At 37.0% G+C, this 12739-nt stretch overlaps 2 protein-coding genes across 2 annotated transcripts in view; one reads left to right on the forward strand and one right to left on the reverse strand.

Moving 5' to 3' along the window:
* The window catches only part of LOC128746313 (guanylate cyclase soluble subunit beta-1), a 51722-nt gene extending 43418 nt beyond the window's left edge, over positions 1-8304 (forward strand). Inside the window, exons 6-10 of the mRNA XM_053843362.1 lie at positions 29-188; positions 248-330; positions 391-937; positions 1007-1164; positions 8118-8304. Coding sequence (XP_053699337.1) covers positions 29-188; positions 248-330; positions 391-937; positions 1007-1164; positions 8118-8304 — 1135 coding nt within the window. The remainder of the gene's footprint in view (positions 1-28; positions 189-247; positions 331-390; positions 938-1006; positions 1165-8117) is intronic.
* Positions 1199-2382, reverse strand: LOC128743156 (uncharacterized). The gene is made up of 4 exons (XM_053839684.1): positions 2061-2382; positions 1792-2005; positions 1640-1735; positions 1199-1583 (listed from the first exon to the last, which is right to left on the reverse strand). The coding sequence occupies exons 1-4, from the start codon at positions 2380-2382 to the stop codon at positions 1199-1201; spliced, it is 1017 nt and encodes a 338-aa protein (XP_053695659.1).
* Positions 8305-12739: the final 4435 nt, after the last annotated feature.

Raw genomic sequence — 12739 nt, forward strand, 5'->3', positions numbered from 1 at the left:
AACCTTCTGTATAATAACCTTCCCGCAGGATTTCCGAAACCAACTGCCCGCTGATGGCCATTTTCGAAGCGGTTCGGCCGCACCTGCAGCTTAGCTTCGGAAACATTTTGGCACACATCAACACCATCTACGTGCTCAAGACCAAGGCGGGCGTAATGTCCATCAGCGAGCGCTACCTGAGGCTGAAGGTTTGTTTGCTTTGGCTCTTTAGAAAGGGGATGATTTTGAACAAAAAAAAATTTTTCAGGGTCAAATGATGTACATCCCGGAATCGGATCTGATTCTTTTCCAATGTTATCCCAGTGTGATGAATCTGGATGATTTGACCAAGTATTTCGCATTCCTTGGTTAACCAATAAATTCGTGTAATTCTAATGTTCTTTCCCACAGAAAAGGCCTTCACATCTCGGACATCCCACTGCACGATGCTTCTCGCGATCTGGTGCTGCTGTCCGAAAAGTTCGAAGCCGAATACAAACTGACGACCAACCTGGAGATTCTAACGGATCGACTTCAGCAGACGTATCGGGATCTGGAAAGTGAAAAACAGAAAACGGATCGCCTGCTGTACTCGGTCCTACCGAAAACGGTAGCCAACGAGCTTCGACATCAGCGGCCGGTGGCCCCGAAGCGGTACGACTCCGTAACCCTGATGTTCTCCGGTGTCGTCGGATTCGGACAGTACTGCGCCGCCAACACGGATGCCGAGGGTGCAATGAAAATCGTCAAGATGCTTAACGAACTGTATACGATTTTCGACGAACTGACAGACTCGAAAAGCAATTCAAACATCTACAAGGTGGAAACCGTCGGAGATAAGTATATGGCCGTGTCCGGGCTGCCGGACGAGTGCGAAAACCATGCGAAATGCATTGCCCGGTTAGCCCTGGATATGATGGATATGGCACGGAATGTTAAGATGGGTTCCGAGTCGCTGGTAAGTTAGTGGCTAATTTAAATAACAAACAAATCCGGATGACGGTTTTAATGGCTTTTATTAAACTAGAAAATTACAATCGGTATTCACTCGGGTGAGGTGGTAACGGGCGTGATAGGTAATCGGATGCCTCGCTATTGTCTGTTTGGCAACACGGTCAACCTGACGAGTCGAACGGAAACTACCGGCGTCCACGGGAAGATCAACATTAGCGAAACGACATACAAGTAAGTACACTGCCCCACCTAGGGGAGACTTGTATCAATCGAGTAAGTCTATGTATTTTTTAATTTTACGTGGAACGAGAAGCTTGTTGATTCCGCGTGGAAGCTGAAAGCTGTCCCGAAGCTGATTGCGTACGTGACAGCGACATATTGCTTTTAGGGAAGGAACTCCGAAGACCTGCTTTGGAGAGATAATCTTGTCTTGCAAGAGCACGGCATATTTGGTTTCGAACATTTCCCTGCGTACGTGGAAGAGATGTGGTTTGTAGGGCAGCTCAACCATGATAGTACAACGGAGTAGCAAGTCAAGACAGGAGACCAGCTGGTAAGGATAGGCACGGCTTTCGTATTCGAGTAGTTTATCCAGGATACTAATGACAGGAGAAGCTCCGCCATCGTCAGGATTCGGGTCGGCTCCGTGGCTGCAAGATGAAAAAGTTTAGAATAGAAATCCTTCAAGTTCGCTCAGTTTGTTAACCGTAAAAGAATCATTAGAATATCAGGAGCAGACGCTTGAATAGCTACACGGAGAGGGGCCGCTTTTCCGCATGATTCTATAGGAATGTCTATGAATCTAGAACAAATTTAAAGTATTAATCAAAAGTTCATAATTTTAACGACTCTACCTACTGTTTAGGGACCATATCGTGGAAAGCATACGAATAGCTTAGAAAACACGATTTGCTTTGTCCAGCATGATGCAGAAAAAATACCAAAGCTCGAAGGTTTTCATCCTGATCCTTGAAGTCGCTCTTCCAGCCTGCAATAAAGTGAGGCGCAGTCGATCCAAACAGGGCTCCCAGAAAAATTCTTTCAAATGTTTTTTCACAACCGTAAATCTCCTCTGAAAACAAATCAAATATCATAACATGCACCCAGCAGATTCGTAATTCAATTACCCAGCAAAGTCCCGATCACTTCCGAATCCTCCAAGCTCCAATCCCAAGCGATCCGCAGCGCAATGTACAGCACGTTGTGGTACTTGCCCATCATGCAAATCTTGAAATTGTCACTCTTCATCTTCCGATGGTAATCGATGGCCGATTTTACGGCCAGTCCGACCGCCAGCTGTACGCTGGCCGTCTGCCGACCCTGAATGCAGCCGGAAATCACCGAGTTCAAGTGGTCAATGACGTCCCGTCGACCGCTGCGCGTTTTTAGCCCGCTGCGTTCCATCACCAGGAACGATTCTTCGAAAAACACATCGAAAACGTACTCCATTTTGCCCGCTTCTCCCCAACTAAACCAAACGATGAAGTTTTTCCAAATATTAATTTCCGTTTCCCGAACTGGCGGCTCTAGTTGCCGTTTGAGATTGTGAAGAAAGTTTTGATAACTGCTGCTGCAAGGATTGCAGCATTAACACGCATACCAAAACACCGAACGACTAAGTTGACTGTCGCGGAGGAACTAAAGGGAAAACTTTAATTACCTTGTCCGAAGCCTACTACACCGTTCCGGTTAGAACGACAGTAATCGATTCCCTTTTTTCCAATGCCTACTAGGTAGGTTGGCATTTTTCAGTTTGCTTCGAACACATGCATGTGTGAAAAAACGAACATTACAGATTATATGATTGCTTGCCTACAATGGCTTCCCTTATAACCAAATCGAAACAAAACCAATGAAGAACTGCACTCCAAGTTTCCTACGTTGTCGGGTAATTTTCAAACTTTATTGCTAAGAATAGTAACTAAGTGGGGGACACACTTAACGAAAAAAATAGTTAAACCACTATTATTGATCGGGGGAGGCGACATTCTAAAAGAAAAGGTAAAGTATAAGCCATACCGAAACTGTCGGCCGTCGTCCCTACAAAGAACAACTAGAAATAAACTGAAACAAAATACTGCGTAATCCCTCGGGGGATTTCCTATCAACAATGTGTTTTTTCGATGTACCTTTTATCCTGGTCCGATAATATTTTCAGTTAGACGGTACCTAACCTATCCATAAGACGGTCCCACAGCTGAGAGGTTTCCTATTTGCAACGTTTACCTGTTCCTAATTTTCCGGCCTACACAGATAAACGGATATCGTTTGCCAAATGGGGGCCTATCAAACGCTAAATAAGTTTGAAAACAAACTGATATCTATTAATTTGGCTGATTTTTAAATTAACATTATTTTCATTCATTTAATCTTTGCATATTGAATTTTTCGTTATATCATTATTGAAACGTTGAAGCTCTAAGTAACAATGACTCATCGGATAAGGCTTAAAAATATTATTTTACTACTAGGTGAAAACTCAAAACTTAGTCCTATTCAGCAAAACGTATGTTCTGCTTTATACTTTATACTTATACTTATCGCCTTGGGTCTAATTCGACGAATCTTCCAACCTTGGTGCAGATTCCGAATGAATCAGCTTCTATTTCCTCCATTAGCTGCTTTTTATCAACAACATGCTTCTGTTAAACTTCCGTGCCAATTTCATTCGACCAATGTTCGATTAGTTTCGAATGCAAACTTTAAAAGAACCTAAACCTAGACGTAACTTTTGATGATGGGCTGCACTTTCAGGAAGGTGGTGATTAATCAAAATTTAAAAATCGATCCAATTTTGAACGTTCATAACCAACATAGTCTATAAAAGTCCAAATATAACACTAGCCCGAATGTATGACCATGTTCGCAGTAGGCCGTTAAAGCATTAAATGAAATTTCCAGCGATGGTTCTTGCCAAAACAACCAGGAGTCGCAAATGTTGCGGATAATCTGCCAGCGCGAAGTGCCAATCTGTCACATCTGTCAAGGCTTATCTATTTTAGTAGGTCTGATAACCATCAGGAACGCGACACAAGGCATACAGTTGTGTTTTCTCACTCACTTCCCACTACCTACTTTTCACTTCTCATTTTCTCACTACTTGCAATGCATTTCTCTCTCCTTACCACTCATTTCTCACTTTTCACAGCTTACTTCTCATTACTCACTTTTCACTGCCCAACAAACACTTACAGCTCGTTAGTCACTGCTCACTTCTCATGTGTCATTACTCATTCTTCATTATTCACTTATCATTCTCATTTTTTCTCACTTTTGCACAGACTTTTGACAGTGTCGCCTTTTTATCTTTTGGCTTTTGACTTTTGAGCTTCCAATTTGTAACTTTTCAGCATTTTGCTTTTTCGATTTTTCAACTTTTCAATCTTTTTTTCCAATTCTTCAATTTTGTAACTTTTTAACTTTTTCCGCTGTTTGATTTTTGAACATTTCGGCATTCCGGCTTTGCGACTTTTCAACTGGTCGACTTTTACACTAGTCGAATTGTCGACTCTAAGATTGTTCGACTTAAACTTTTCAAATATTTGAATTTTCGACTTGGCGATTGTTCACCTGTTCGATTTCTCGATTCATACTTATCGAATGTATAGCCATCGTCGCATTAGATAGCTAAAACAATTAATGGAATTTCCATTGATGATTCAGAGCAAGACGGCCACAGGTCGTAAGTATTATTGGCCGTCGGAAACGCCAACCCACAGTGGTGGTGAAACAAGTCCCCACCATAAAATCACTTAGAAGTGAACACTGTCTAGGCTTATCCGTTTTCCTAGGTCTAATGACTGGGAATACGACACGAGACATACGGATATATTTTCATTACTTTTTTCTCGTCACTTACTCCTCACTACTCACTGCTCACTTCTCGGTACGTACTTTTCACTTTTCATTTCTCGCTGCTCACTACTTTTTCTCTTCTAATTACTTGTCACTGCTCACTTCTCACTACTCACTTCTCATTAATTATTTTTTATTTCTCATTTTTAACTACTCATTACTCATTTTTCGCTTCTCTCTAGTTATCACAACTTACTCGTCTCATTTCTCACTACTTACTTTTCACTTGTCGCTAATCACTGCTCATTTCTCACTTCTCTCTACTGACTTATCACTACTTACCTTTCTCTTTTCTCATTACTTATTTTTCACTTCTCACGACTCCCTACTCATTTCTAACTTGTCAATATTTACTCACTTCTCTCATTTCTCACTACTCACTTTTCACTTCTCACCACTCCCTATTCATTTCTCACAATTCTACTCACATGTCAATATTCACTCACTTCTCTCATTTCTCACTACTCACTTTTCACTTTTCACTGCTCCCTACTGATTTCTCACTTCTCTCTCACTCGTCAATATTCACTCACTTCTCTCATTTCTCACTTTCCACTTCTCACCACTCCCTACTCATTTCTCACTACTCATTTCTCACTACTCATTTCTCACTAATCATTTTTCACTTCTTACCACTCCCTTCTCATTTCTCTACTTACTTGTCAATACTCACTTCTCAGTACCCAATTTTCACCACTCATTTCTCACTTCTCAATACCACTGCCTAATTCCTACTATTCACTGCTCACTTCTCGTTGCTTATTTCTTTTTCCTCGCTTTTCATTCTCTTGACTTGACTTTTCGCTGTTTTCTCCTCTTGATTTTTGACTTTTGAGCCTCGAATTTTTAACTTCGGCTTTGTAGGTAATTGTTTTTTAACTTTTAAATTTTTTTAACTTCAAATTTTCGACTTTTCAACTTTTTGAACTTGACGATTTTTCTTCGACCATTTCAAGTTTGCGGCTTGCCGCTATTTTTGATTTTGAGTTGATTTTTCAACTTTTCGCCATTTCAACCTCTCGACTTTTCGATTTCTCGATTCTTCGACTTATCGAAGTTCAACTATTCACAGCAACTTCGACTTTTTGACTTTCCGACCGATTTTTTGACTTAATTTTTAAGTTTTTAATTTTTTACTTTTAGGCTGTGAACCATTTCGCGAAATTTTTAACTTTTTAGTTAAAATTTGACAGTTCGATGGTTATTTCTCCTCGAGTGGTTGAAATCAGTTCAGAATGCGAACCATTTCATATTTGACAGATTGATAGCCGTTTTACTCAATGAGAGCATATATAAGATGAGGATGAAAATATGTTTCTATAACAGCGAATTTATTTATTCAGTCCATGTTGTAATTGGATGAATTTTTGGTATTCATTTGCTCCTATTGATAGATTTCATTTACTCCTTGATAGATACAATTTATCTTATTTCCTTTCGGGTTGAATAAACAAATTTGTTATATGTTAAACATCCATACATTGGTGAAAAAAAATCAAGGAAAAATCAGTGAAACCCACCGAAGCTCTTTCCTCACCTGTGGCATATCTCATTGGCTCTCAGAAGCGAACCATCGAACTGTCAAAACCAACCATGCTGCCGAGCAGGGTTATTTTCGAAAAACCATCGAAATATCAAATTGTAACCAAAAAGTTAAAAATTTCGCGAAATGGTTCACAGCCTTAGTTGTTTTGACTTTCTGACTTTTCTTCTTTTCAACTCTTCTAGTTCTCCATTTTCAACTATTTAACTCTTTGACTTTTCAACATTTCAACTTTTTGAATTTATTGGTTTTTTATTTTGGCTTTTGACTATTCTAACTATTGACTTGTGACTTTTGACTAATGAATTTTAACTATTGACTATTATTTACCATTGACTTTTAACTGTTGCCTTTTGATTTTTGACTTTTGACTTCAGATTTTTAGCTATTCACTTCCTGGCTTTCGATTTTGGACGTTAGGCTTTAGGATTTTAACTTCACAATTATCGACGCTGGACTCTTCAAATTTTCTAAAGCTGGATTTTTCGGATATCCGATTTTCAACTTTACGATTTATCGCCTTTTCAACTTATCGACTTTTCTACCCTTTCAAATTTTCGGTACCTGATTGCTCCGGCTGTTTGCCTTTTGATTATTTATCTTTTTGCTTACGTTTTGTCTCTCTTTGCCTTATTTTTGAAGTCTTTTTGCCACCTTTTTTCATTACTTATTGCACTTTCCATTATTTTTCATTCTTCCATTCTTACTTCTCATTATTAACTTTTCATTAAGGGGGTCAATCCCGGTGTAGTGGTTGGCATTCACGCCTCTCACGTCGAGGACCCGGGCTCAAATCCCAACTCTACAGAAGTCACGATTGACCCAAGCTGTTAAAGTGACTATGTATGATCAAAAACAAAAAAAATCATAATCATTTTTTACTTTTTCTTTTTTTTTCTTTTAACCTTTTGGATTTTTCGATGTTTTAACTTTTTAATTTATTTTTTCAACTCGACTCGAATTTTCAACTTTTCTGCTATTCAATTTTTTTTATTATTCAACATTTCGACTTCGAATTTCCCACTCTGTGTTAAGTTGACTTTTCGATTTTAACACTTTTTGAATTATTCAACTTTTGGACATTACGACTTTTCAAATTTTCGATTATTCGCCATTTCAACTTTTTGATTTTTTAACTTTTCCAATTTTTATATTTTTCCTTTTTCGACTCTAACATTTTTTTACCATTTTAACTTTTCGATTTCGACCTAAACTTTTCTTAAACTCTCTTTTGAACTTTTTAATGATTTGACTTAGACTTTTCTTTGTTTAGTGTTTGTCTATTTTTTTACTTTTCAACTTGGACTTTTGATTTTTGAAGCTTAACCTTTTAGATTTTCGACTGTTTATTTTTCGTCTTTCCTGCTTTTCAACTTTACGATTTTTCGCCTTTTCAACTTATCGACCTTTCTACTCTTCAACTCTTCAATTTTTCGCCGTTCCGACTGTTTGCCTTTTTACTTGTTGCATAAAGGAGACAACATGCCTCGTTTTTACTTTATTTTCAACTCTTTTTGCTTTTTTCGGACATGTTTTTGCAATTTTGCCGTTTTTTACAAAGGGTTTCCGAAGGTTTTTTATTTATTTATTTTATTAGAGTGGTTTTAACCCAGAGGATCATTCACCACTTAAGGTGTTTTATGTTTCATATTACTCTTAGTCATTTTTAAAGTTTCAGCAGCATCTTATCTGATTAGAAGTTCAATCAATTATGGCGAATAATCCTATCCACTGAATACTAGTTTAATGTGAACATTCGAATAATACACCCACATTCTGCTTTCAGATTGCTGTGCGATCCTATCAATCATGATCCATCCTTCCACCTGGAATACCGGGGACCAGTGGTAATGAAAGGCAAACCGGAACCGATGAAGTGCTGGTTTCTGACTCGCAAACCCACTAGCAGCAACGGAGAAGCATCAAAGTCTTCAAGTTTGACGGAAACATCCGATAAAACTTCCGAAAAATAAAAACTGCGCTTTATAAGCCAACCAAATGAAACATCATCATTATAGTCATGAAGTAGTAAAAATTTAAAAACTAAACAAATCCTACTGAAAGTAGAAAAACAGTGAGAATCAGCTATTTTTCCACAGTCGCATTCTGTAGAGAAAAAAAACAGGTAAATATTTTTCCCAGTAAAACTGTAAACGCGTTGTACATAATACGATGAGCGAGAGATAGCAAAAGTACCATTTATCCAAAACTAGATCCAAACAAAAAACCAATCAAGATTAACTAATAAACAGCCAAAGCCGTCAAAGTAACGCTTCTTAGTAGTAGTAGTTGATGTTGTGACGCCGCGTAAACAAAAAAAAACAAAAAAGATCAGTATCAGCGTGCTGGCGCAATTGTTAAGATGTAGATAAACAGTGCGAAAAACTAAAGCTATTTCTAAAAAACAGGAGAGCAGAACTATTACAATAATAAGTTGTTGTGAACATACCTAGGGAACTGCGTTGACTTATTACGTTGAGACGATTTTGTTGATTCTATATTTTACTTTAGGACTATTTTTATGTGAAAGTTCCGATTTTTTATCCGACAATCATTTCAAGTAGTAGACAAGCATAGATGCCCCCAGATGGCATAATCATTCTCAGCTTAAACAAGAAAGCAAACGGCTTACTGTTGCTGCAATCTAACATTGAACGTAGACCTATATCTAGAATGTATGAATGACCGACCCACAGCGGAAGTAATACACGGAAATAAATAAACGTAATAATGCCGCGCGCGTTCTGTTGTGAGATAATAAAAATAAAAAATTCCAAAAAAATAACAATCTTCATTCGGAATAGATAACTAACATATTTTTACTTCAAGAATTGCTTCGAAACAGTCTATAATCATGGTTCATGGTGACATTAAAACCAACAATTAAAACAACAATGTGAGTTTTATTGTACTCTTATGGCGGTTTTCATGACCAATTTTGGTCTTAAATGCTAGCATAAAAGTGTAATAAAACCCAAATTATTATTTGGGAAGTGTTTCCACCGTTATTCTAACAATCAAGTTTAACGTAATTAGCGATTGTTAATTCTAAACAACGTATAGTCCTTTCGATCTTGACCTTTAATTTTTGACGTTTGTCAACTCTTCACTCTTTTTTTCACGACGTTTTGACTCCTGACTCTGTGACTTTTTGACTGTTCGTGTTATTAAATTATTGACTTTCTGGATTTGGAATTTCGATTTTCTGACAGTCGCCTTTTCCACTCTACGACTATGCGACTCTTCGATACTTCAACTTTTTGACTTTACGACTTTTAACTTTGGTTTTGATTTTTGATTTTACTTCTACATTTGACTTTGCAATTTTTCTACATTTCAACCTGACTTTTGGACTTTGCGACTTTTTATTACATTTTGACTCTTTAATTTATCGATTTCACTTTTTGATTTTTTGACTTCTGACTCTATGACATTTTGACTTTTTTTTGTTTACGGGGCTTTGACCACCAAACAGTCATTCGCCCCAGGACATTTTGACTGTTTGCGTTATTAACATATTGATATTCTGGTTTTGAATTTTCGATTTTCCGACACACGCCTTTTTCCATTCTGTGACTTTTCGATACTTCAACTCTTCAACCAATCAAAACTATGATTTTTTGACTTTTGACTTCGGTTCCGTTTTTTCTTTTTCACTTCTACTATTGACTATTCAACATTTGTACATTTTAATACGACTTTTTGACTTCTTGATTTTCTGACTATTTAATTTATCGATGTATCACTTTTTGATTCTTTTGACTTTACATGAATTTCAAGTCAATTAATAATTTATTGGTCTTTTGGTTTTGAATTTCGGATTTTCGACAGTCGCTATTTCCACTTTACGGCTTTTTGACTTTTCGACTCTTCCGATACTTCAACTTTTTTAGTTTCGGACACTTCAAATTTGTGACTTTTTGATTGTTCGACTAACTGATTTTGCAACTTTTTTACATTTCATTCTTCGACCTTTTGATTTGTCGACTTTCCGAATTTTCGTCTTATCATCATTTTGGAGTTTACAGTTTCAGATTTTCCGACATTCTAATTTTCTAACTTTTTAACTTGTCCGTTTGATTTTCTTAATTTTACGCAAAAAGTATTCGATTTTTTGTCTTTTCGACTCTTTTATTTCAACTGTTTGACGTTTCGGTTTATTGACTTTCAGCTTTTCGACTATTGACTGTAGATTCTTTACATTTGAATATTGTCTTTTGACTTTTAATTTTTTCCTGCCATGACTTTTGTATTTTGACCTTAAACTTCACGAGTTTTGACGCTTCATTTTAAAAATTTCGATTTTCACCTTTACGACTTTTCAATTTTATTGACTTTGCGGCCCTCCGATTGCTTGCTTTTTTGCTTTTTGCCACCATTTTGTCTTCTTCTGTCATTTTGTTTTATGACATTTTTCCACTTTTGCCTATTTCCGCAATTTTACCATTTTTCCACTTTATTGCAACCTTTTTGACTCATATTTATCTCCTTTTGTCAACTTTTTAACTTTCTATTCAGTATTTCTTTTTTTTACTACGTTTCTTGCTCCTTTTTTGCCCCCTCTTTGCCTCTTTAGTACCTTCATTTTAGTACTTTCATTGTTTTAACCTTTTTACCTCTTTTTAGTCTTCTTTACGTACCTTATTTTCCATCCCCTATTTTTTCACCTACCAGCTTCCTCTACGTTCCATTTTTACCTCTATTCTGCCTATATTGCTTCTTTTCTATCTCCTTATTACCTCATTTTTGCTCCCTTTTCGGCTTCCTGTATGCTTCATTATAACCTTTATCTACTTTTCGCCTCATTTTGACCTTCTTTTTTGCCTTTTTCTCCCTCTTTTAGCTTCCTTTTGTGCTTTTCATCTCAAGCCTACATACCTCATTTTTACCTTCTTTTGCGACCTTTTGTCTCCTGTTGTTTCCTCATTATCACATTTTTACCTCTAGTCTATATTCTTTTTCCATTCTGGTTGCTTTGTTGTCATTTTTTTTCGCAGATGCGCATTTTTGCCGTCTTTTGCCCCTTTACCTTTTCCCCGGTTTTACTTTTTTGCCTGTTTTTTTTTTGAAACGATGGTTCTACAATTGATGAAGGGACGGTAAGGGAAACTAATAAAGGATTTTTTTGGGAATGGAGGGGAAGAGTGGAAAGAAAGGGGTGGGGTGCTTTCCTTGCCAATTTTTCTATTCTTTTTTGCTTACTTTTTCGCTCTTTTTGTCTCCTTGTTTCGCTCATCCTTCATTGCTTCCGTTTTACCCCCTTTTTACCTTTCCTTACCGTTTGTTGCCTAGTTTTTATTTTCCTTTTTGCCTTTTTCTGCCTCTTTTTGTTGCCTCATTTATAGCTCTTTTTTTTTTTTGTTTTCTTCGTGCCTCAGTTTTACCTAATTTTTGCCTTCTTTCTGCTTTCTTTCCAACTCTCTTTTACCTTATTTTTGCCTCTATTTTGGCTTTCTTTTTGCCTCTTTTCAATTCCCATTTTGCCTTTTTTTGCCGCTTTTTGCTTTCTTGTTGCTTTCTATACATTTCAATTCTATCTCATTATCGATTCCGATTTGCTAGCCTCCTTGTTATTTCCTTTCCGCCTCATTTTCACCTAATGTTTGCTTCCTTCCAGCTCCATTTACGCATCATTTTTGACCACATTCATTTCACCTTTTTTCTTTCTTTTTGCCTCAATTGTGCCCCTTCCTCGTCTCCTTCACACCTCATTAGTGCCTGATTTTTAAATATTTTCATGTCATTTTCATTGCCATGGTTACGCTTTCTTGTTGACCTATTTTTTGCCTTTTTCTGCCTCTTTTTATTTTCATCTCAATTCTACCTGGTTCTTGCCTCCATTTTGCCTTTATTAGTAACCTTTTTGACTCCATTTGCTTTCGTATTGTCACATTTTTGTCTTCACTATTTTACCTTTTTCGCAATTTTACTTTTCCCCTCCTTTTCTTGTTTCTTTTTACCATTCTCCCTACTTTTTCATTTTCTTTATTGCCTCCTTTTTAGCACTTTCTAGTCACCTTTTCCCCCTGTTTTATTTTCTCTTCAAACCTCTCTTTTTTGCTTCCTTTTGGTTTTGTTTTACCTCCTTCGTACCTTTTGCATACATTTTAGCTTAATGTTTTGTATTTTTCTTGCCTCCTTTTTACCTTTTTTGCCTCATTTTTTACTTTTATCCATTTTATTTTCATTTTATGCCTCTTTTTGTGCTTTTCATCTCAAGTCTACGTCGTTCTTGCCTCCATATGCAACCATTCTGCTTTCATTCTGCCTCATTTTTAGCTAATTACTATCTCCTTTCAGGCTTCTTTTTCATCTTTATTTTCCCTTCTTTTTGCCTTTTCTTACTTCTTTTTTGCCATATCCTGCCGCCTTCCACCTCTTTTACTTCTATTTTCCTCCTATTTGCCT

Source organism: Sabethes cyaneus, chromosome 1 (genome assembly GCF_943734655.1).
Source record: "Sabethes cyaneus chromosome 1, idSabCyanKW18_F2, whole genome shotgun sequence".
NCBI classification, from domain to species: Eukaryota; Metazoa; Arthropoda; class Insecta; order Diptera; family Culicidae; genus Sabethes; species Sabethes cyaneus.